The sequence below is a fragment of the Miniopterus schreibersii genome (genome assembly GCF_964146895.1).
Source record: "Miniopterus schreibersii genome assembly, chromosome: 19".
In the NCBI taxonomy this organism is placed as follows: Eukaryota; Metazoa; Chordata; class Mammalia; order Chiroptera; family Miniopteridae; genus Miniopterus; species Miniopterus schreibersii.
The window spans coordinates 1,613,539-1,639,619 of NC_138119.1; the positions used below are offsets into that span (position 1 = coordinate 1,613,539).

The window sequence follows — 26,081 nt, forward strand, 5'->3', positions numbered from 1 at the left end:
TAAAGGAGGCGACACGTGCAGACCACAGGCCAGCAGAGCCGCAGGACCTCGCTCGCTCGCGGGGCAGGTTCTCGGAGGCCGGAGACGCCTGCCGTCTGCTGGGAGCCGCAGGAGCAGCGACTGTCCACGGAGCGAGCCTGGGCGCTTCACCCCGCATCTCAGAGCAACCGGAGACGGACGCGGGGGCGCCAGCTCCCTCCACAACTTCTGATTTTTCCCTTGATAACATAATAAATTCATCGGGTTTAAAATGGTACAAAGCCCGGCCGGGCGTGGCTCAGCGGTGGAGCGTCGACCTGGGATCCAGGCGATCGGGGTTCGATTCCCGGTCAGGGCACAGGCCCGGGTTGCGGGCTCGATCAGTGACTCTCATCATGGATGTTTCTATCTCTCTCTCCCCCTCCTTTCCTCTCTCTGAAATCAATAAAGATATATTTAAATAAATAAAAAAATAAAATGGACACGTGCAGGAGGCGGGAAACCCTTTCCACGCCTCCCAGAGGAATCCCAGGCTCTCCGGCTCCCGCTTCCCCAGCCCCTGCACGTGGAAGCGGCGAGTTCAGGCCGGAAGCAGCAGCGTCTCTGCGGGCAGACGCCGGCCAACACCCGGGCTGCTGACCCGCCCGGTTACCCGGCTACAGAGGAGCGGCGTGACTGACGGACGCCAGGCAAGGTCGGCGCCGGGGCCTCGTCTACGCGATGGGCCTGGGACCCCAAAGGCTGAGGGCCTTTTGCAACGACTTATAGACACATCGTTACATTAACTTCCGATTAACCTTCAGTCTCAACACCTAATATTGGTTGGAGGTCTCAATAAACGACCATTTCCTTTTCTAATGGGATTTAGGTTACGAACGTGTATTCAAAACAGAGGGCATTTAAAGAACTTTGCAAAATATATTTTTAGAAAGCAAATAATCATCGTTAAATAATCTACTGTGAACGCCGAGTTTTCATAGCTCTGGGCTCTTGCTGTAAGGTTTTTCTGTTTAGTGACGACGTGTAAACGTTTCATCACCAAACCACTGCCAACCAAATGCGCTTAAAAATGTAAAAGCGCAAAATACTGTTTTGAGTGTCTCCCTTTTTAGTGATTATTTTTTATTTCTAAATGCAAGAGCCCTTAGTAGTTTGTTAACCGCTTTTCAAAATACCTTCTGCATGGGCTTGCAGAATGTATTATGTAAATCGCACTATTTTATTAATCTGGGTTAGATCTGTGAGGGAAAATTAACATTTTTTGAAACAAAAAATAGCAACAGATTCCAAGGAAGAGCCGGAGCCTAATACCCTTAAATACAGAGAACGGGGAGACGTAGAGCTATATTCTAAACACAATGCGCCCACTTTCTGACCGTCTTTAAAAGAACACCAGGGTATTTATTTCTCAAAACAATGAGCAGCACAAAGCCGAGGCTTCCTACCCCGGGATCCACTGCTTACGCCGAGGAAGGATTATCCAGGAGCGAGGCCCACGCGGCGCAGAATAAATAAGAGGGACCTCTGTAAGGAATCACGCTCCATATTGCGAAATACGAGTGTTTCAGGGCGCACGCAAGTTGCATATGGGAAAAAAAAAAAGAAAACGTGATTAAAGAAACCAGATCCTTCTATCTGCCGCGCTGAACCCCTCAAGCAATTTAGGAATTTGTTTCTTACAGACAATTAATCACGGGCGGGCGTGCCAGATGACGACTATCGATTGCCCTTTTCCCGGCTGGTGGCATTCAGACGGGAGACAGACAAATGCCCTAAGCGAGGAGCCGCGTCGCTCGGCGGCTGCCTGCTGCAGCTTTTAATTGTTCTTCCCTAAAACGCGTGACATTCTGCCGTGAATCTGCAGCGTGGAGCTTGCTCCCTTCTCTTTGAAAATACGCGTGGATTACGTCTTTCTTTACCTTCACGCCGAGGTCCTTCATGAGCTCGATCTCAAAATGTACGACGTCATATGGCAGCCGGAACTGAGGGATTTCAGACGTGCTGGGGGGAAAAAAGAAGCATTTGTTGAAAAATCACCAATCCTAAAAATGGAGCATGTCTTTCTGATCAATATGCAAGGACTAAGTGTCTCTTCTAAGGGTATTTTCATATCACATAATGCGAGACGAGTGAGGGCCTCCGCGTTTTAATACGCGCGATAAAATATTATAGGGGTGGCGCTGGGAAAGAGTAGAAACTGCTGTGAAAACGGATAAATGTAAACAGAAAGCAAACAGCAGAGAGACAATTGTTCAAAAGCATTAAGTTCATTATCTACTAATAATTATAGCCTTAGAAATTCCTAATAAAATACAAGCTTAAATACCAAAAATTAGTTGAAGGTGGAGAAAATTTTAATACACACACACACACATTCAGACATAGCCTGTAAATATACCTCTAGCTCGGTGATTTTCAGCTGGCGTGCCACAGGGGTTTTTAAAACGCACAATACGCCCAGCGGGCGCTGCTCGGTGGCTGGGCATCAACCCGAAAACCGAGAGGTCGCCCGAGCGACTCCCGTCAGGGCCCAGGCCCAGGCCGCAGGCGTGACCCGGGCAGGGCCGTGCAGGAGGCAGCCGGTCGATGGCATTTCTCTCTCATCGATATTTCTCTCTCTCGCTCCCTCTCCCTTCCTCTTTCTAAAAATCAATAAAAACATACTTTAAAAAAAAATGCAATACCTGACTATTTATTCAGAGGCCTCTCTTTCCTTAGACTGTCAAATAAAAAATAACAACAGCCGGCACAAGAGCCATCCGGTGCGAAGGAATCAGAATCGCACTTTTTTTGTCAGATCAGCAAAAAAATACATTTTTTGGCGTGCCACGGAATTTTAGTAATTAGTGCATACGTGCGTCACGAGATGAAAGGGTTGAAAATCGCTGCTTGAGCGTGTTCAGATTCAAATCTGTGACTCTGCAGTATCGCTCTGCTGGTTAGGACACGACGGGTTCGCTCCACGTGATCTGTAGGACGTTTTATAGGAAACCCGTCTTCTCCTATGAAAGCAGTAAGTGTCCCCAAGGCTACGGTCATAAATAAATAAAACCAGTACTGGCTCACTATCTGCACTTAAAAAAAAACCACCAAACTATTTCTAAAACACGATCATTTCTACACCGTGACAGTTTACAGAATGAAGGACGCGCCCATCTGAGTGGGAGGAAACCCGCGCCGAGAAAGGATAACTTCGCGAGCTGAAGTGGGCATCGGAGCAAGTGGGGTGCTAGACGCCCCCCAGCGCCCACAAGCTCGGCACCCAACACCCCCTCGGTGCTTAGCACAGGATGGGATGAGTGAGTGTGTGAGTCGGTGTGAGCGTCTCCTACAGAGCGCGAGCCGAAGAGGCGAGCCCGGGCTGGTGGCTCAGTGGTTAGAGCGCCGGCCCACAGACTAAAGGGTCCCGGGTTCGATGCCAGCCAAGGGCACGTACCCGGTCAGGGTGCGTGAGGGGGCAGCCAATGGACGTGTCTCTCTCCCATCGATGCTTCTCTCCCCCCCCCGACTCTCTCTGAAAAGCAATAGAAAAAATATCCTCAGGTGAGAATTAAAATTATTTTTGTTGGTTAGATTTGGTCAAGGTCAAGTAGGCATTAGTTTATGCGAGTAAAAGCAAAACCAGAAAGTACACACACGTGTGAACACGGAAAGCCCGCAGCACCACCTCCACCTCTGCGTTATAATATCAAGCCCCTCGACCCTTTTACACTCACGTCCTGAAAAAAAATAAGCCACAGTTGGAGGGAAGCAAAACCACTGAGTATTTTATAAATTTGTTGCAGCATCAGAAATAATCAATAGGTTGTGTTCAATACAGTGGGGATTAAGTCCGGGGTCTCTTTCACCAACGCCAGGGATTCTGTTCGAGGGAGTTGGGATCTCAATTTACCGGGGATAAAAGGATCTATTTGGATGACAAGGCGAAGGAGAGATAAAACCTGACATCCCCTCTTTAGGCAATTGATTTCAAATACAAAGCTAATCTAATCTTTTTTAGCCACTTGGAAGGTACAAGAGAATGAGAGACATCTGTAAGTGAGGAAATAAATTAACAGAAACGTGTCGTGGTTGTGATTCTGGCCGAATTCCAGCGTCGGTGTTTACAGCCCTGTCACCGTGACGACCACGGGGTGGGCCGAAGGAGGCCGACTGCACGCTTCACGCTGGCCCCAGGTACAGGGAAGATCCCACGGCGAAGGGAAGGAAATAGATAAAAATAAATAAATGAAAATAACATAGTCCGGCCAGTGTGGCTCAGCGGTTGAGCGTCGACCTATGAACCAGGAGGTCACAGGTTCGATTCCCGGTCAGGGCACAGGCCCGGGTTGTGGGCTCGATGCCCAGCAGGGGGCGTGCGGGAGGCAGCCGGTCAATGATTCTATCTCTCTCTCTCCCTCTCCCTTTCTCTCTCTGAAATCAATAAAAACATATTTTAAAAAAAAATTAACACGTTTGGTCATTAATCCAGGGAAATTCGTCCCCCTAGAAAATGTTCAGCCAATATATAAAAACGCGAGTTTAGTGCCAGTTTGTATGATTTAGGAAGGACTCTCCCGCGTTTTAGGGAGAGAGATGCTAACAACCATAATAATCTACCAAAACTGTCAACACAGAATAATTCACAAACAGGGCTTGTTCCATTTTAAGCTCTTGTGGAACCGCAATTAAGCGACAGAAAGATTTTTTCCTAGTCTACTAGGGTAGACAACAATTACCTTCATATTTTTTAAATTAGCTCATATATTCATTGATGTGTATAATTGAAAAAAATGCACAATGCTTCTACTATCTTGCTAATACATTATGTTTCTGCTAATTAATAAGGCTGCAGGAAAACGCCACTATAAAAGAGAGTCTAATGCATTCTGGCAAAATAATATATTGGGTATTTTACTTCCCAGGATAAAGAAACTTATAAAATATATATAATCCCTTAAAACTCATAGTGGCAAAATGTCAATATAGGAAAATAATTATTTCTTGACAATCGGGTTATTTTTTTTAATTCAGTTTATGTTTCATATATACTTTTATGGGTCTTATTATGTAATATTTTTGCTTGATGATTCAAATAGTTTTACATTAATGCAAGTTTATCTTTCTTTTATCATATTGTTATTTGACCAATATTGAAATTTATATGTTTACTGACAAGTATTTTGGGGGGGGGTCATAAAACATTAAAAAACATAAGCACAAATTTTAGTCATAGCTTGATTAAATTTATTCTTTGTGATTATTAAATATAAAAAATGTGTTGTTTAAAAAAACCAGCTCATTAGCTATCAAAACTTAAATGCTAAGTATAGCAACAGATATGCACAATGGTTTTATTTTACAATCCATGATTTTCTGATGCAAGTTGAGAAATGTAGGGAAAATAACAATAAATGGAGTGATATTTTTAACTTACCACTCAAATACTTTCTCATTTTTATGCCAAATGTTTTAAGCAATATTCACTCCCTACTTATAACATTTATTTCTTTATGACCATAAATGTAACCTACATCCACTATAGAGCTCCACATATTTTAAAGTAAGTAAACTCCATCCAATTTCTAGGCTCAGATTGAATATCTGAAAGTCACGGATACAAATGAACATCTTCCATTTCTATGTATTACTCTTCCTGGAAATAAAAGACCACGTGATTGAATCTTGATACATAATAATCATACTTGTTAATATCAGACACTATTTTTTTTATATTTATGGCATTTATGAGATAAACTGCATGGATGTTTGTTAAAACGAAACATTTTCTGTAGGCTCTCACCTAATCACATGCAAAACGTAAGAGACTACACTGAAAATACGTGAGCAGGACACTATGTCTGTTACGCAACAAAATGAATCACTCGATATTCTCCTGAGCTGGATTTTTCCATTTCCGATTTCCATAATTCCCAGATACATCTCCATTAAAGGAGAGATTCACGGGGGTGAAATAAGTTTTCATAGCATTGGTTCCTCTATCCATAAAATATTTTGCTGAGATTTCTCTAAAATTCACAGAATGAGACAGAGGAATTTTAAAATAAATATTGCTTAAAGCCAACTGCAAATTCAAACTTAATAACAAACCCAAAATCTGAGCATTTGGAAAAAGAACACTGACAATACCATCTGTGAGCCTGAAGCTCCTATATGATGAGAACCAGCACTATTCATCACCGGTCTTCGATACATGGGATACAAACAGCATCACTCGCTATTTGATACAAACGTGAAACAAATGTAGCCATTACCTTAAACCACCGACGTAATCTTGTTTCTCAAATATCGTGATGTCAGAGTAGCCTAGTCGAGCCAAAAAGGAAGCGCAGCTTATACTCGCCGGCCCGGCTCCGAGGAGAGCGATCTTCGCCGAGTAGGCCTCGGGCATCTCCTCCGGGGGAGGCAGAGACGGATTCCTGATCTGCGGTATGTTCATTGCTTTGAACACCTATGGAGAAACCAGCGGCCATGGTTACAGTTTTTAAACTAACTTCGACATCCTCAGCACTTTTTAATATTTCAAATGCATGTATGTTTTTAACAGAAATAAGCAGTACATTTTCTTAGAAGTTGCATTGGGTCGGGCTCCCCATCAGCCCTGGTTGTCACGCAGAACCTACCAGACAGAGAGGCCCGAGTGCCCCGTTCACCGCTGAATTATTTTAAAATATGTTTTTATTGATTTTTTTTTTTTTAGAGAGAGAGACAGAAACATGGATGAGAGAGAAGGATCATCTCTCAGCTGCCTCTTGCACAGCCCCTGCTGGATCGAGCCCGAACCCTGAGCGTGGGCCCTGCCCAGGAACTGAACCAGTGACCTCGTGGTTCATGGGCTGACGCTCAGCCACGGAGCCACACCCGCTGGGCACTGCTAAATACTTCTGGCCCCAAAAGGGCTTCTATCTTCGTTTTTACTTCAGCTATTAATTTTTATTGCCTACTTATTATAGTTATCATGATACTTGGGAGCAAAATACGTGGTTTAAATCTTAACTCACAGTATCATGCCTCTTCCATGTGATTCAGACAGATCCAGTATCACTGCTTTCTACCACGATTCATAAAACACATTTATAAAAGGGCACATATTTTTAAGATGTTCAGACTCAAATCAATGACAGTCCATCATTCTAAACTGCAAGGGGCCCACAAGAGTATATATATTTGGACTTATAAAATCAAATTCATAAAAAAAAAACCCACACAAACCAATAGCAAATAATCCTAACCACCATGCAATTTGGACCAATTTCAAAGTTATTGCCCCAAATCTCTGAAACTTATATTTTAAAGCTGTAGGTACAAATATATAGTTTTAAAACAAACTAAAATATTGTGATAAAAATCACCTAGCAATTCATTCAGTCCTATGGTTTTATTATCAATCATTGTGCCAGCACTGAGTATTTTTAATAGATTTCTAAAGATTTTTAAAGAAAAATGTCAGATATTTAGTGAAATCTATCAAGACATCATTCCTTTCTATTAATTATCACATTAAGATGGAAAGGAGAGGGACCAGTCACCCCCTAAAAGGTATTACTTGCATTTATATCCCTGAAAGCAGTGCTTTGCCAGGGTACAAACTATTGATTTTATTACTGCTTAATGTACATCTTTCCTGTATATCTCCTTTCTCCCGTAAATGATTACTCTTTTTTGGTATGAACAACATTCACAAACTATTAGTAATACCGTTTTAAACAGCAGCAGAGAGAGATTTTATGGAGAGATGATGCAGATTTGGGGCAATTTGGCAAGTGTGAGGCATCATGAATCTAACTGTTGTTCTGTTTATAAATGACCCATAAACCGCATTAGTGATAAATACTGTGTATTACTCATCAGTATGGCGCCGCACCTGAGTTTCTGATCAGGTACATACTGATCGATCAGTTTGTCAAACTGTATCAACAACATGTTAGACTCTTTCCTAAATTTGCTTATAGATCAGCCTTCCCAAAATCAGGTGCAGGCTTTCCAAAGTGCAATAAAACTTTAGTTACAAGCTTGACCTTCAGGGTCCCTCGTTACACAGACGCCATCCAAGGCCCTGCATTTAAATTTCCCAGGAGAGCTTCTGTGTGACTTTTCATAGAAAAAACCCCACAAAGTTCATCATCTTGGGCCCTGCAAAACCTGGAACCTGGCTGTATGCACAACAATCCTTTGATGGACAGAAGAAAACTATAAAAAAATTAAAACTATAAAACAATAAAGGCTTTTTGGTAACACGTATAAACGGAGAACATGGCTAAGCCCTACGTGTTCATCTTACACAACCGACTGGAATAGAGCTGCTTCCTAGCGGGCGGGAGCCGGGCACGGGGCCTCCCTGCGAGCTGTGAGGGTGGAGACCCAGCACCTGAGGCTGGGCCGCAGGTGGAAGGCCGGGACCTGCAGCCCGGAAACCTGGGTCCCACTGAGTTTGTCTCGGTGACTTGTGACATGACCCGGGGCCAGCGAGAGTCTGGGAGGTCGTACAAATGAGAGCACAGCTGTGCGCCCGGATCTGCCCTTATCAGACGCAAGCTGGTGGAAGTTAGCGGATTTCATGGAGCCTCGTGTCACTTCCTCATGAAATGGAGACGATCGTGTTTACCTGCAGGGCTATTTTGAGGATTATCCAGTTTTAAGTGCCCCCATCCTGCAGGGCAACAGGAGTTTTTTAATGTTGACTATATTTTTTTTTAGTCACTTGGATCCTTAGTTTCCTTGTGTCCAAAGTGGGAAAACATCACGTAGTAAACATGCCTCAAAGGTTGCTTATCCACATTTTAAAGTGAGATATCACAAAAACGCGTGGGAGTCCTACGCCGCCGGGGTGCATCGTAACTGCGTTTCCCCCCGGCCTGGTCCTTTGCACGAAGCTATAATCGCCTCCAAAAACAAGTGACAAAAATTAATGAAGACGGGATTATCAGTCCAAGGGCGCTAATGTGAGCATATGTTTTACCATGTTTGCTACAAAATTTTAGTTGCTGGCTTTTGTTATTTCCCGAGAAACTACAACGTATCTCAGGACCTGCCGTTTAGAAGCAGCTCACAGCACACGGGTCCAATCGCTGCTCCGTCAACGCTGGTCGGATTAACTGACCGACGCTCTGCCCAGTGGGCGCCGCTCACACTAGGCGTTCACACCGGCCGTCTCCCGGGACGGCCTGGTTCGCGCCTGCTGCGCCGGCTTAGTGATGAAGTGTCCGCTCCAAAGGGTCTGATTATTTTACTTACAGAGCAATCAGCATAACAAACATACAGTTGGAACTTATCCAATCTCACATTTCAGTTTATGTACAATTTTTTTGGTAACTGGTTTTAATTTGAGGACTGCGCATAGTTTTTCTTGCCTCCGCTTTTCTAGGGTAGATGGGATGCATCACAATAATATATTATCTGAGAGAGGATGTGTAATACTCAGCTATTTATTAGTATCTGTGTTTCTATAATCTCCCCGAATGTGCTTGTACAAGGCAGACGCTGAAGGCTGTTAGTGACCCTCATGTTCCAAAAAGACATGGTAGAAATATCTTTTCTATTAAAATGATCACACAAAGGAACAAGTAAGCGTGTTCCTTCTTCATTCACAATTCTTGAAACTAATTATTGTAGCGCTGAAGCAAAATATAAATGTTGGTGTCATTTCAGTAATTGTAAAGTGTTCCTTAATGTAGCCTCAGACACCTGGCTGTTTAAATTATAATAGTGTATTTTTATTGTATTTCCAAACCAAATAATTATTATTAATATCATTATCGCCAAATTATCTTACGGAAGCAACAGTGTTAGGCCTGACTGGACTGGGAAAAACTGTCTCCCAGAGAGAGTGGGAACCGCCCCGGAGCCCGTTTGTCCCAACGGCGCAGAAGCGTCTGAAGCAAGGTCACTGCGGATGTGGAGACGGCAAAGGCCTGAATAACAATGACAACACAGGACCAAAAAAAGCAGCCGGCCTCCCGATTCCACCGCAGGCTCTGTCTTCCCGCCTCAGTCCCTGCCGGTCGCACGCCCGCGGTCACCTGGGAAAGTGCACGGCGTGGACTTAACCAAATCAGGCTGCGGGGCTGGTATTTTAAAAATCACTTATAAATTAGAGCAAAAACAATCTTCAAAAATATCATACTATTTTAGTCTGCCTTCCTAACCTTTACTTAATTTGGTTGAAAAATAGATTTATATTTCTTTAAAGGTCAAAAATCAATCACTGTTTTATCAAACAATACAAACAGAAAGTTATTTGCCTCATGTCCTGTTTTGACTTAAGTGCTCATATCGACAGCTCGGCAGTTCGAACGATGGCATTTCCGATTCCCCTCACTACCCTTTTCCTTTTCACTGGCAGTAAATCAGCATTTTTGTGCACATTTCACTCATCTGCTCAGGGCACAGGCCCGGGCTGCAGGCTCAGTCCCCCAGCAGGAGGCCGCTGATTCCTGTTTCATTTCATCGATGTTTCTCTCTCTCTCTCTCTCCCCCCCTTCTTCTGTTTCTAAAAGCCAATAAAAACATATTTTTAAAAATTTTTTAAAGAGTTTTAAAGAACAAAGAATGAATGGAAAGCTGTTCCACAGAGTTTCCCTGGGAGATTTTTATTTATGATTTAATAGATATATTTGAAGCCACAGTTACACAAAGCATAACTGGATGAAATGGGAAGTATATTCCTCTTCTAGATGCCACGATTCAGTTAAAATGCACTGACTTAACACCATCCTAACCTACGCTACGCCTTAAACAAACAGGCTTTGCCTTGGAAAGGGGTGGTGGGGATCCCACGAAAACCAAGGGAGCCTTCTCAGGGGAGCACCGTCTGCCCCTCTCACCCAGGCCACGGAAAACCTCCCAATATTTCTTACACTCATTTCATTCTGAAAGGCAGTGTCAGTTCGTACACACATGGTGTGGCCTTTCGCTTACTGCGCCCTTGCAAGCTGGCCCTGCTTTCTTGGAGAGACGAGGGGTCCCCGAAGAAATGTGTGGGCGAATCCAAGTGACTTCTCCCCATCAAGGGAGGATTTCCCCAGGTTGTAAAGATCACACCCCGCCCTGGGCGGGTAAGCCTAATGCAATCGTGAATTTGGTAAGAAAAGAAATTAAATCCCACAATTTATTGCAACAACTCAGAACCTCAAATTGTTTCTATTTTCTCATTCCCAGGAGCCCTTCCTTAGAATTAACCTGTCAGGGAGCAGGAAGGGAAGAGCCCTGATTTATTACGAAAAGCAAAGGGAGACTTAAGCTTGAGGGATCTTACGGGAAGGGCCCTAAAAGGAAAGAATATACGTTGTTGTTAAGTTGACAAAACCAGATAGGGAAGTCATTAACCAAAAATCTAGTGCTGACAGGCATTTAATTTGGCCTTTTAGCCAACTGGACCCCAAGGATTACAGGATCTTACTGTAACCTCCGTATAAGCTGATCATTTAAATGATACATGAGAACTGACCTGGCAGCTGACTCCAAAGACGAGACCCCGGAGGGCGGCAGATACGCCAGAGAATCAAAGTCACTTACAAAGGATTTGTACCAGAGAAAGCCATGACCCAAACTTATAAAATAAACAGCAAAAAAAATGCTTTCGTTTTATTTCATTATGTATTTGCATCCAGATAACATGCTTACTTCAAATCCATACGTTTACAGAATCTAATGCTGATGAATATTATTCAGTTTCAGGGTGTTTGAAAATTCTCTAACCTCTATTACTCATAAAATATGACAAAATAATACTGATACTTTATTTCAAACTGTAAAGATTAAAGAGAGTCCCCGGGAAAAGCATCAGTTACGCAGGACAGCCCTTCCATAACGGGGCCCCCTTGAAAGACTCCGATGTAAAGTTAATGAGTAAATTCTGTCTTCAGATCCTCTAATTTATGTAACGTTCAGTCAACGTATTTTAATAACCTTCTGGGATTGCAATTAGTTCGACATCTGGTTTTATAAAATTTCATTTTTTGAAAGTCAAATTGTGGAATAAAAATAGTGTTTATGGCACAAGACGTGTCCAGTTTAGCTGTGGTACCAGGCTAAACGTGTTGGGTATCAAAAGAGCACCGAGAATTAAAGTTACTTTAACATTTCTATGCTACGAGGAGGGGGAAACCCAGGGCGTACATCTTACCTCAGTAGCAAACTGCTGCAGTCCACCGATGTTAATTGGTCCCTCCTCGGTGGCATACAAATTGCATCCACCTACACAGAGATCGGAGGTTGGACACACCATTCCACAGGTCAGACCCAGGGGGTTGTCTGAAAAGATCATTTTGGCAGCTCCATAATAGTTCTGCCAAAATAAAAAAAAAACTTCATTATGTAACAGTCAAATTATGCCCGAATTTTTTCTATCAGGTAATTGGGTTGAAGACCAAGACGTAAAAGATGCAAAGCTGACAATACTGTTTGCCACCGGGAGCCATCAAGCAGTCACCAGCGGAGTGTCTAACATCGGGGACTTTTCAATATCTGGCGTATGAATAAACGGACATTTAGTCAATTGTGGGAAACTGAGATTTAAAATACAAATGTTCTGCGATAGTTTTCTTCACAAGCCATCTAACTATATCCTGCCATAAATTCTTTCCATTTTTAACAGAGGTAAATGAGGCATCCTGCTTGAACAAGCTCAAAACCTAAATCTTAAAACTTAACAAACAAACAATAAATGGTTACGCTCAGGTTACCCTCCATTCAAGGAAAACAGGAGCAGCCAGGGCCCTCTCTCCCCTCAGGCCCCTGACTTGTGCAGGGACACTCGGTGGCATGAGCTCTGCTGGCTGCCCTTTAATCACACGCTGCTCCCCAAAGATGCGGGCGACCCCCGGCCACTCCCCTCCGCACAGCCGACCGCTCCAGAGCAGCTGCGAATCCCTCTCATTTCACCCAGAGGTTTTAGAGCCCAACTTGTCCAGAAATTGTACAACTCTTACCATTCTTTCCTAGATAAAGAATGGATAGTAAGTTGAGTATTTCAGGGCCATTTCTTCCTCTGATCAAAAGTAAGATTTAGAGCTGACCAGTGACCCTCACAACTGCCAAGTGCATGAAAAATAAGGAGAATTTGAGAAACTATCGGTCAGGACGACCCAAAGGAGACATGAGAACGAAATGTAGTATGTTATTCTGGACAGAATTCTAGATCAGAAAAGGGGTATCAGGTAAAAAAAAAAAAAAAAAAGGGGGAAATCTGAAGACACTAGAGACTTTGTTCATAATAATGTATAAATAGTATTTCATTTGTTATAACAAATGTGCTGTAATATCAGTGTTAATAACGGGAAACTATGTGAAGGTGGATATGGAGATTCTCTGCACCATCCTCACAATTTTTCTGTAAATATAAAACTGTTCTCACAATACATTTTTAAAAAGAGGTGGCAGAATGTACTTAACAGTATGAAACTAATGCATTTATTTTATCTCTGGCTTTGTTTAAAACCCTTTTGAAGGTCTTTGAAAACACACGCTTTGCTTCCATAAATAACCTCAACCATAAATGCAAATTGTTAGGGACTGTGGAATATCGATGATGATAAACAGCAACGATGCTATTTATTGACCCTTTGGTACACTCCCAGCACTTTGCCAGGCCTTTCTTTATTCTTTATCACCAATCATCTTATGTAAGATGTCCGGCACTCAATCAAAAATGTTAAGGCATGAAAAGAGACAGAATTGAATGCCTCATAATCAGAGAAAAAAATAAGTAAGTGAGGGAGAGCCACAGGTGATCCAGAAATTGAAGTCAGCAGAAAGACTTTAAAAAAATCTTGAAGATTCAGGCAAAGAAGAGGCAGACAAAACAGATGCAACAATTAAAAACATAACCAGAATACTGTAATCTCTTTTAAAAGAATCAAACTGACATTATGTAAAGGAACAACACATTTAAAAATAGACTTTAATGCACGGTTTTAACAGCATCAGTGATAACTTAACTGCATTTGTCATATTTGGTGTGTCTCCTTAGCAACCAACAGGCATGTCTGAAACATAAGAATGGTTCTTTGATACATAGTTTCTGAATACACAGGAGGAATGTGTTATGAAGTTTAATTTATAAACAAGGTAACCTAGGTAGAAAAGTGAAATAATTTGCCAAAGGATCACACACAGCATATGACGGGCGGAGCTGGGATTCAAAGCCATACTCCGGACCTCTTAGGGCCGAGGCATAAGCCGATACTAAAGCCCACTGTTAATTACTCAGTAGATTATAATGTGTAATAACAGCAGGTTTAGCTATAAGATGTACTTTATAGTATATAAAATAATACTACATAGTTATAGTATTATTCAGCTACAATACATGTCTTTAAGTAAAACACACAGCAGCTCTTTGCAGCATTAACAGGAGGGCGTGTAGCTGGCCCGTTAGACTAATTATGCTTCTTTCTTCAGTAGGTTATTTTTGCCTGTGTAGTTCCTTCAGTGCTGATTTTTCAACCAGGACCCTGAAACGTTATTACAAGGCGAACGTCTTTTTTTCTTAATTCAAGAGGTTAAGATCTGTTTGTTCCCACCAATTTGGCCACATTTCCCACGGTCTCTGTAACATCTCCATTAATGTCACCAATGGGGGCCAATGATGAAGTTACTAAACCTGTCGAAGTGTAATTTCAAAAGTCAACGTAAAACTCTCTTACACGTACGAAAGGAGCGTGTGTCAAAGATTTTACTTGACTTGTTAATAAATGAAGAATTACTAAAATACTAAAACTGATTCAGAGGGCATTTGAAGCCGACATGGCTTAAGCAGTGACTTCTATGGAAAATCTAAGTAATGCTTTATACAAGTTCTTCACAAATACTTCCAAAGTAAGTTCTGGAGTTATCTTCCTACTGAACAAAAATACGTTGCCTCTCTACTGCACCCAAATCTACACGTTAAGATGTAAAATCATAGCCTGAACTTTTAATTAATATTAAATAACAGAGTGAGCCACTGGCTATTTTTCCTAGAAAAATTTAATAATTTAGTGTAGGTATAGTAAATGATACAAACTTATTTGCTTGGCCTTATTTTCTGGTTTTGGATAATTTTACTTAATAATAGTCAAGATGAACAATTACTAACTTGAAATTAATTGGTCTGTGCCTAAGCAAAGACCTTAGTTCCTGCTTAAATCCACTGATCCTTTCACTCAGCACCAGCAACCAGGCAGTTAATTGCTTCGGGAGGAAAGCTCAGTCACTGTCAGTATTCTCTCCTGCTCTTACCTGACATCTCAGGAACCGGTGACATGATTGATCAACAAATATTTATTGACTGACTCACTGACTCAAGAAATCCTATTGTACAATGAGAACTGCCCTTGTATTATAAAAACATGAGCATGGGGGAAATGTCAACTGCAGATCACTTTTCAGGATATTTGTTAAAAAAATAAAAATTAAAAAAAAAAACAAAACATAAAAGAAAAACCATAGAAAGAATATAATCTAATTAAATTCCTAAGGATCTTTCCACAAGAGCATCGATTGTTCTATGAGCCCCAAACTGAGTTTCAAGATTGCACATAAAAGGAAGACACGAGAAGAGAAAGACATGCGTGTTTTTTTAAAAGTGCAGCAAATGAAACATTTACAAATGAGGCTCGTGACTGGCGATAGCTGTCCGACTGCCACCACAGCCCACCGCTGACCGTGACACTGTTGAGTAACCCTTCAACTCTCAGGACTCCAAGTCCGACCCTTACACCAAAATAAAATTGTAGGAGGCTATGAAAAATTTTAAAGATTAGTAAGAATGACCGAATGCTTCATAAATAGGAAGCACCACAGCAATGCTTTAAAACGTCCAGAACATGCTCCCTGACACAGATGCGCTGGTATCAGAGCAAGAAGTCACTTCAGGCTGAGGTTTGAGTGGGTGGCAGTGATATGACTCTAGGGCGACGGGACTCAGAGACGAGGGGACGGCACCCGAGTCAACATTCAGGAGCCTTCAGGAAACATCTTGGCGTAAAGACTCGGCAGTCTCCCTACATTAGCTCAATCCCTCGCTTAGGAAGCGAAGATAAAAACATACAGTTGAAAAAAGGGCTTCTACCTCATTGTGGCGAATCCTGACAACCAGCCTAAGGGTTGAGCATTGGCATTTTTTAAAAAAATATATGGCCCGGCCGGGCGTGGCTCAGCAGTTGAGCATCGACCTAGGATCCAGGAGATCAGGGTTCGATTCCTGGTCAGGGCACATGCCCGGGTTGCGGGCTCAACCCCCAGTCGGGGGCGTGCAGGAGGCGGCCGATCCATGACTCTCTCATCACTGATGTTTCTCTCTCTCTCCCTCTCCCTTCCTCTCTCTGAAATCAATAAAGACATTTTTAAAAAATAAAATAAAAAATAAAAATAAATAAAAAATGTATGTTTTTATTGATTTTTAGAGAGAGAGGAAGGGAGAGGGAGAGAGAGAAACATCCATGAGGGAGAAACATCATCCATCGGCTGCCTCCTGCACACCCTCTGCTAGGGGTCGAACCCACAACCCAGCACGTGCCCTGACCGGGAATGGAACCAGCGACCTCTTGGTTCCTGGGTCCGCGCTCGACCGCTGAGCAACACCGGCTGGGCTACTGGCCCTTTTTAATAGAAGGGTGACCTGATTAAGGGGCTAACTGGGAAGGTCATCGCACAGACAATGTGGACATTCTCAGGAAGGGAGCGAAATGACAGGGAATGTAAGGAAGACGAGACGGCACCTACGAAAGGAAAGCACCTCCTCGTGCCGCAGAATACAGTCGCTGTGAGAGTGGCCGGGCCTCCCCGGGGCTTCGGGCGTCACCCAGGCCTCCACCGGGGCTTCGGGCGTCACCCGGGCCTCCCCGGGGCTTCGGGCGTCACCCGGGCCTCCCCGGGGCTTCGGGCGTCACCCGGGCCTCCACCCCTCACAAGCCCGTCTGAAGAAACTGCAGCGGCTTCCCTGCGCCGGGGCCTGGGCACTTCGACAAAGGCGCTCAGAGCCCGTGGGGAAGGGCGCGCCTCCCCACGCTGCCCACCGAGGCGCCAAGATCAATATCAATTTTTCTCTCCACTGGTAAGCGGGAGGATTTCTTGAGCCTTCCTTCTAAACAAGAGGCCCAGCGCCTGTTCTGTGAGATCTTAAGCCTTCCTAAAAGTAAAGGCTATAAAATTTAAATTTAGAAGGGCACTTCAAGGACACCCCAGCTGGCTCCTTCTAGAAAACTCAGAACCACTTCAACCGGTTCCTTCCCGTTACTCAGTCACGAGCCTTTCGGTCTCTCGCTGCCTGAAGGAAAACACACGGGGCTCTGGAAGGAGACACACAAAATAAGTCCCTGATCTGCGCAAAGATTTATGTTATGTATAAAGCAGGAGGAATTTTATCCCTTCTTTAAACAAAAATCTAAAAGCAGAAAAGTTGTGGGCTATGCTTGCTGTTCGTCCATCAACAGAACGACCGGGCACCGCGTGCTCTCCAGTCCAGCAACTCGCCCATATTTTGCAGGTGGGGAGTTTCCTGCTACTCGTTGGGGTTGATAAGCGTGTCCTAAGGTACAAAACACGTGCCATTTCTGCAAGTTATTTCAAGATAAATTTTATTCTTCACTTTTTACTTTAAAATTACAGCTTGAAACTGCATTCGTGTCATCCCTCTACCATTTCTTTAATGGTTCTTAAATTCGTTATCAAGAAACATGAAAACCTCACGAGCCAGCTACCCCCTCAGATGGCATAACTACCTTAACAAAGAGCCCCGTGGCCGTCAGGCCTCCGTATCCCGGCAGCAGCAGCCATACAGCCGGCGGGTTTATTTTAAAGCTCCCTTCCTTCGCCCAGTGACAGCTTTCACAGATGGAGGCCCTCTTCCAAGATAAACTCCAATCTGTTGCATTTAAAAAAATACTCAGTAAACTTCAGTCAGTCTGCACGCGGGAGAAGGGTGGGTTAGCATGACTTACAGTTCTGCACTGAGCTACCTAATGTGAGAGAGCTGATGAACACTAATTAAATAAAAAGTGTCTCTAGAGGCACATACAGAAGATACGGGCACGAGGAACACTCCGCCTGGCCGTCGGCATCCCTAGTAAACCACCTCGGGGCCTCCAGACGTTTGTTGAGGGAGCTGGGATATATCATGAACAGACACACAAACACTTCTCCCCTCACAGAGCTCACATTCTTGGGGGGCAAGCGGGGGGGACAGAAGAATAGGTTTGGCTGACTTTACTCTGGAAACCTGCTCTTCATATCTCAGATGTACTAAATTTTAGAAAAGTTATATGATTAGGCTTTTAGAACTATGAATTCACTTTAGGCTCACTTAATTTTAATGTGTGAGGAAATAGCCATTCTTGTAGAAAATAAAATCTTATCAGACGTTGGGATACTAAACTAAAAAACATACGTGTGCGCATGTGTGCATTTAAAAAAAATACTCACGTAAACTTCCGTAAGTCTGCATGTGTGAGAAGGGTGGGCTGGCGTTACTTATACTTAAAGGTTTTTAAAGTCATTATCGAGAAACATGGAATGAACACACACACATACATACACACACATGTGCCCATGGATTTCAGAACCATACACTCCTGGACTTGTTTGCAATCTTCACCGGAGGATATTTTTTCCATTGCTTTTCAGAGAGAGTGGAAGAGAGAGAGAGAGAAACATCGATGTGAGACAGACACATTCACTGGTTGCCTCCCACACGCACCCTGACCGGGGCCGGGGACCAGTCTGCAACCGAGGTACATGCCCTTGATCAGAACCGAACCCCCTCCTATTTTCGTCTATTAAAAAAAATAAAGTCAGGCTGTTTTGTGACAGTTCGCTCTGCACTGACGAGAGGCTTCCTCGTTAGCAGGGTGCTGCGGTGTGCACCACAGGGTGCTGTTACATTGCAGCTGGTAACCAGCTGCTGGCCACTATTTGTACAGTGGATACAAACAGATTTATCAGAAAAGTCTCCCTTCCACGCACACCAATTTAAACACATGACTACCTTCAAAATTAGAATCAGTTTTAATGATGTTACTTAACATTCTTCAATTCATTAAAGTCGCTTTCAAAAACTAAGCTGCAGTTTCTTTAAGATGAAGTTTTACCTTTAGGCCACCATTCGAGATATTACTAGCGCTTATAAAGCTGCTCAGGACAGCACGCTGATACTGGTTTGGCGCTTCGTGTGTAACACCTCACAGCATAGATACTGTATTCATATGGATACTGTACTCACGTGGATACTGTGCTCACGTGGATACTGTACTCACGTGGATACTGTACTCACGTGGACACTGTGCTCATACGGATACTGTGCTCATGTGGATACTGTGCTCATACGGATACTGTACTCACGTGGATACTGTGCTCACATGGATACTGTGCTCACGTGGATACTGTGCTCATATGGATACTGTGCTCACGTGGATACTGTGCTCATATGGATACTGTGCTCACGTGGATACTGTGCTCACGTGGACACTGTGCTCATACGGATACTGTGCTCATGTGGATACTGTGCTCATATGGATACTGTGCTCACGTGGATACTGTGCTCATATGGATACTGTGCTCACGTGGATACTGTGCTCATATGGATACTGTGCTCACGTGGATACTGTGCTCACATGGATACTGTGCTCACGTGGATACTGTGCTCATATGGATACTGTGCTCACGTGGATACTGTGCTCATATGGATACTGTGCTCACGTGGATACTGTGCTCACATGGATACTGTGCTCACGTGGATACTGTGCTCATATGGATACTGTGCTCACGTGGATACTGTGCTCATATGGATACTGTGCTCACGTGGATACTGTGCTCACGTGGACACTGTGCTCATACGGATACTGTGCTCATGTGGATACTGTGCTCATATGGATACTGTGCTCACGTGGATACTGTGCTCACGTGGATACTGTGCTCATAAGGATACTGTATTCATGTGGGTAGGACATAGACAGAAGCACAATGGACCAGGATTCAGGAACATTCAGCTACATCATCACGTGGTCGGGGGACCCTGAAATTCAGTTAGCCTTGCTTGGTTTCAGATTTCTATTTGATACAATGAGATGGCCAATTAGATTAAAATTTCATTTGTCTAAGGTGAAGGCCTGAGGTGGAGTGGGAGACGAGTGGAGGGAGGCAAAGGGGCGGGAATGGGGGACATCTGCAATACTCTCAACAATAAAATAAATTTAAAAATTTCATTTGTCTAGCTTCTGCTATATTGACTCCCATTTATTAACATTAAAAATAGCCTAACTAGCATGTTATGTATTTATACAGATTATTCTTTGTCTTGATTATACTAAAGACAAATGTCCTAATTCCAGTTTAATGTACATATACATATAGGGACTATATGTCGTTATTGTGCTTTAATAGTTTAAATTTTAAAAAATATTTACAAAGGCACCTATTTAAATGTATCCATAAGACACAGGGCCACAGACAATGTGGTGATTCCTATAAAACCGGCTTAAGATACACAAGGAAAACATACTCCCCTTTAGTTCCACTGGCATCACTTTCAGTGTCTGTGTTGCTTACATTTCATAATGGACTGACTAACAATTCTAAAAGGTTTTTCAGAACTAAATGTTCATCTTTTGAAGTATGAAGAAAAGCAGTTACCATTCCACATTGTACCGGCTGGGATTAAAAGTAAGAATGTAACCTTTGAAAGGCCCAAAGGCATATTTTGCAAAACAGAAACGAGATGGACTTTACGTGAGCATTAATGATTCAGCAGACAGCGTGCCCACATCTGTCTTCTTCAGCACAACACATTAAGGAAAATGGGACATTCAGAAAATAATATCCAGCCCTCTGTCCTTAACAGGAGTAAATTTAGTGTCTTACCATTTGCCAGATTCAACGCTAGGAAGCTACATATTAAAATTAAAGGTTGGATCCTGGAAAATTCAGTTCATGTTGTATCAACTGATGAATGAGGCAAGAAGAGCTCACACCTGCATTAATAATTTTAAATTAATATTTTATTACAGTCTGAACAGTGATTGATAATTATTCTGTAGGACTTTTTTTTTCTTCCATTTTGTAAAACTAGTTTTACATATAGAGAAAAGGGAAGGTGTCCTGAAAGTAAATACAACACCGGGGAAATGTCCTTACTTAGTGATAATGCCTGTTACACAGCATAGTAACAAAAGCACGTGGTCCTGTCAAACACAGATTCGTAGGATAGATAGAGGGTTTGGAAACAGACCTAAATACATATGGAATTAAATATATGATAAATGTGGCATTTCAGAATAGTGGGGAAATATAGTAATTGCAAACAGAGTTGGAACTATTAGCCAACTAGGGGGGAAAATTGAATCTTTCGCTCACTCTACACCAGTACTCCCAGTTTGACAAGTCTGAACCATGTACTTCCAACGGACAGATACAATTGCAAACATCAGCCTGCACAGAGGAAACAGAGCAAAACCCACTGAGGGGTACAATGGAATTGAAGGGGCCTCCGGAAACCAGAGCCGTAATCCAGTCTGTGCGAAAATGAAGAGTGGGAGCCCTGGCCTAAAACGCCAGGGAGTCACAGAAACCTCACACAATGCAACACCAGCGACGTCTTTTTCTCAAAGAGACGGAGGCTCAGTGAGTCTGGGGATTCAATTACCCTCTCAACCTGGAAAGAACCCCTCCCGAGCGGAGGTCCGCGGGGCAGAGCCATGAGGGACGGCCCGCCTCGTACAGGGCTGATAAACAGCTGGGAAGCCGCAGGCTTTAAAAATCAAGGGTCCCTGACCTTGGATAATTGCTACCGTGATCCTTCCACAGAACACGGCTTACAAAGAGTTCCTGAAATGCCTGGCGAAGATTTCATTTTCCATTGAATATCTCCAGCTATCTCCTCTCGCCGTGGAAGTCTGTCTAAATCAATACCTAAGCGCAACACCTGGGTGGGTGGGAAAGAATGGGACCAGGTTCATAAAACAGAAAGTGTTTTTGCGTCAGATGATCCTAAATCTGGCTCAGACACTTATAAACTTTTCAAGGGATCCTAATCCTCACATCTCCTCACGCAAGGAGTCAGGGGTAGTACCTGGGGTATAACTGTAGCCAACACATTTTAGAATTCAAACGTTGGATACTTTATTTCACTCCTCTTCTTATGAGGTTATAATTTTTAAAAAAGTCATATATATGTTTCACATAAGCTATTTATTTTCACATATGACAAAATTCTTGGGATGATGGCTGTTTGGGATACTCTAACCTTAATAAATGAGATCCCTTCCCAGAATCCACCTAATTAGTTATAAAGTACACAGTATTGATTATTTCCTATCACCTACAACATTAGGCCTCAAACACTGAGCACAGGATTCAAACCTGTTCACAACCTAATCTCCACTCAAGGGCCTTGTCTCTTTCCCATCACTGTCTGTGTGTCTGTGTGTCTGTGTGTCTAACTCAGTCTCTGTTCTAGCCACAGTGAAATTTATCACATTTCCCCTAAACCTGCCATGTGGACGCCCACATTTACTGTTTTTTCCAAAGCTAAACACTCGCCCTGCGTTGCAACACTAACCCCATCGAATCAAGGCTATTCTCTCAACACATCTGTTCTTGCTCATAGATTATGAACTTCAAAAAGGCAGGTGTGCTTGGTACCTAGAAGGTGTTCAACAAATAACGACAAAAGGAGGAACCCTTGTGTGGTGTTTACCATACTGACTGAATAGGGAAATTAATAATTCAATAAAATATTCCCTGAATAATTACTATGTTAGAGATTTTCACCTACCAGTATTATTCAGTTTATACCACGGCCTTGTAAGAGATACTATCTTTCCTGAATAAATGTAAAGAGATGAGTAATTTTTCCTGGATTCACAATAAGTGGTCAACTTAAAAATTCCACCTAGATGATAAATTTAATAAATCTGACCCTGTAGGTTAATACTATGCCCTTTACCTCTGTGATAGCCTCAGTAATAATGCTTTTGAAATCCTACAGTAATATAAATTTATCATTTTTCTCCTAAATGATTCTTTTAAAATAATTAGCATATTGAGAAATGATCTTTATCTATAAAAAGCTACCTGTTTGTTGAAGGCGCACATTGGGTTTTTGTAGCATTTTAGAACTTAAGTATTAAACGTTTGGAAAGGACTCTCCACATCCTTATGGGAAGACTGCCTTCGGGTTTTGCTCACGTGTTAAAGAACAGGACACCAACAAAGGATACTATTAATTAATCATTCAACCAATCAACCATTCACTTAGCGAATGAAAACTGGGCTTGGCCTTACACCGATTTTAAAAACAAACAAACAACAGCTTAGAGATCAAACGTCCTTTTATTCGGCTCATGCCCGCCTCTCTCTCGCTTTCTTTCTTTTTAGGGGGATATTTCTTGTTCACAACTCTGTCAGCCTCTCTGATTTATTCCAAATCTTGTACGAATTACCTGAATGAACACAGACTGGGGAAGTCCATCCGCCCCGTTGCTGAGCCTCGCGTGCCAGACTAGACACCGACGCACACTTTAAACCAGACATTTCGCAAATTACAAGTCTGCTTCATCATCAACGAGAGTTCGTGCCTGAGAGCATTTAGCAGGTGGAGGCCTGAGCCAATCTATCCAGCGAACAGCTAGATTAAAAAATCATGCATTTCGCCCGGCCGGGCGTGGCTCAGCGGTTGAGCGTCGACCTAGGATCCAGGTGATTGGGGTTCGATTCCCGGTCGGGGCACATGCCTGGGTTGCGGGCTCACAGCCGATCAATGACTCTCTCATCATTGATGTTTCTCTCTCTCTCTCCCTCTCCTTTCCTCTCTCTGAAATCAATAAAGATATATTTAAAAAAAAAAAATCATTCATTTCAACGTGCACCCCTCTTTAAGACAACAGCAGCCTGCATTTTCACAACACTCCTACCACCACGTGGGGGAGACTAACTAACAAAATGCGCCACGTTTCCCTACAGAAACCAGATTTTTAATTCTTTTACTCTTATCACAAGCTTTATGGTCCAGTCACAGGTCACAGCCGAGATCTCGAACAAAGGGTGTCATCGGGTCTCACCTGCAGAAATCAATCTGAACTTACCTTGTTTGCGATGCTGGTGATGAAGGACTTGACATCCAGGTTCGTGGGGCAGCTCTGCTGACAGGGGGCGTCTGCACACTTCAGGCACCTGCGGATGAAACGCCGGTTACAGAAGCCGCCACGTAACCGAGGTTACAGTCTACACGCCCGAATTTGGGGGGAAAACCCTTTGAGGAGATTCTGGTGCCCACGGTTGGATCCAATTAGTGAGAATCACAATTTTTCTTTTTAATGGAAAAACACCCATTTATCTGTTTTTTATTTGTTTTTAGGAGAACAAGTTTGATAATTAACAATCAAATACACAACACCAATAGGCTCTCTGCAGATAGTTTTTATAAGTTTGGGAAGAGTTGCTTCTAATGCTAGTTTATTGCGTATTTTATCATAATGTGTGTTAAATTATATCACATTTTTTTTCTTTATTTATTTTGATGGCTTTTTTCCTTTTGTTTTCTGTTGTTGTTAACATGGTGGTTGGAACAAATGATAGGACACAGTTCCATGATGCCTCCTCCAGGGCTGAAACCGCCGGGCGGGACGGTCGCTAACTCGCACGTGAACGCCGAGGGTTCCTTTACTCTTTCGTTTCCTGAACAGGCCGAGTTCCTCCGACAGGGCAGGACCCGGGACACGAGGGCACGGAAGGGGGAAGACAGCGAGGTCCTGCTCTGTGGGGCTGGCTGGGGGGGGACGTCCGATGACAGAGCCTCGGGCAGTGGCCGGGGCACAGGGGAGCCCGCAGGGGGCCGGCAGCCGGCGGGCAGAGCCCCAGGCGAGGGCCTCTGGGGAGAGACGCTCCCGGGAACCTAGATGGAACCTGCCCATTTTTTAATCGGATTGTTTATTTCTTTGGTGTTGAGCTGTATGAGCTCTTTATACGTTTTGAATGTTAAGCCCCCGTCAGAGCCGATGTTGGCCAGTATGTCCCTCCATTTGGTTGGTCGCCTGTTTTGGGGGGCGGCGGAGTAAATACCTGGTGAGGGAGGAAGACCTGGCTTTGGGTGGTGGGCGCACAATGAACATACAGATGATGTGTCGGTGATGTACCCGTGAAACCTATGTAATGAGATTAACCAGGGCCACCTCAATAAATTTAATTTTTTTTAAAAATCAGGGGGTGTTTGGGAAGTGGAGAGGGTGGGGTTTGGAGTCCGGGGTCACTCAAGACAATAACCCAAGGACGGAGGTGACAGGGCCTGTGAACCGTGGGATCTGGGCTTAGGGAGAGCGGGTGTAGGAAAAAATGAGACTAGAGCTTGAAAACCTAAAATATCGCACTGTCACGTCCGCCAGACGAGCAGACTCTCCGAGAATTTCGCTGAGGACAAATCCTCCGCGGCTCAGCGGACAAAGGTGACCCGCCGCTCATTTTCTCCGCACGTCCCTGTGTGACGACCTCGGTCGTTTCCTGCGAGGAAACAATACCAGTCCCCTTGTCCTTCCGTTGTGAGCAGGAGAGTCCTCTTCATTATCTGAACCGGTTTCTCAGTCCCTAATTAATATCTTGTTTTCGCATCTGATCTCTCGTCTCTCGTCGGCGCCCTTAGCCTTCTCTCTAAATTAAATTTTACACAATGAGAACCGAAGGCTTTTCATAATCAATTGTCCTCTCTGAGACGGAGTCATTAAACCTCTCCCATCATTTCTCTAAATGCCATTGTCAGACTCGCATCTATCACTCCGCAGAATCCCTCTCTTCTCGCACTTGTGGTTTCCTTCCCCCAAAACACTGTCGCTGAGTTCAAAAGGAATTTCTTGAAAGCGTGGTCAGCGGCGCCGTACATGGTGCAACCATGTGGATCCCTGGCCCGTTTGGCCCTGATGCCGAAACGAGGCGACACCTGCGTGTGTAAGTTACCTTCGCAGGAATTAACGTGCTGAGCACGGCCGGAGATTTGAAAGGATCTCCTGTTTAGCAATAAATAAAACAGCTAGAAATTTAGCAAATAAGATGCCATCTTAAATACCTTCCGATTAATTAAAAAAGTCACTTCAGCCCGGCCGGGCGTGGCTCAGCGGTGGAGCGTCGGCCTAGGATCCAGG

General features: G+C 43.4%; 1 protein-coding gene across 1 annotated transcript in view; it reads right to left on the reverse strand.

Moving 5' to 3' along the window:
• The window catches only part of DPYD (dihydropyrimidine dehydrogenase), a 316,316-nt gene that overhangs the window by 203,830 nt on the left and 86,405 nt on the right, over window positions 1-26,081 (reverse strand). Inside the window, exons 4-7 of the mRNA XM_081122318.1 lie at window positions 24,036-24,123; window positions 12,104-12,265; window positions 6,234-6,430; window positions 1,899-1,980 (exon numbers count right to left, since the gene is read on the reverse strand). Coding sequence (XP_080978444.1) covers window positions 1,899-1,980; window positions 6,234-6,430; window positions 12,104-12,265; window positions 24,036-24,123 — 529 coding nt within the window. The remainder of the gene's footprint in view (window positions 1-1,898; window positions 1,981-6,233; window positions 6,431-12,103; window positions 12,266-24,035; window positions 24,124-26,081) is intronic.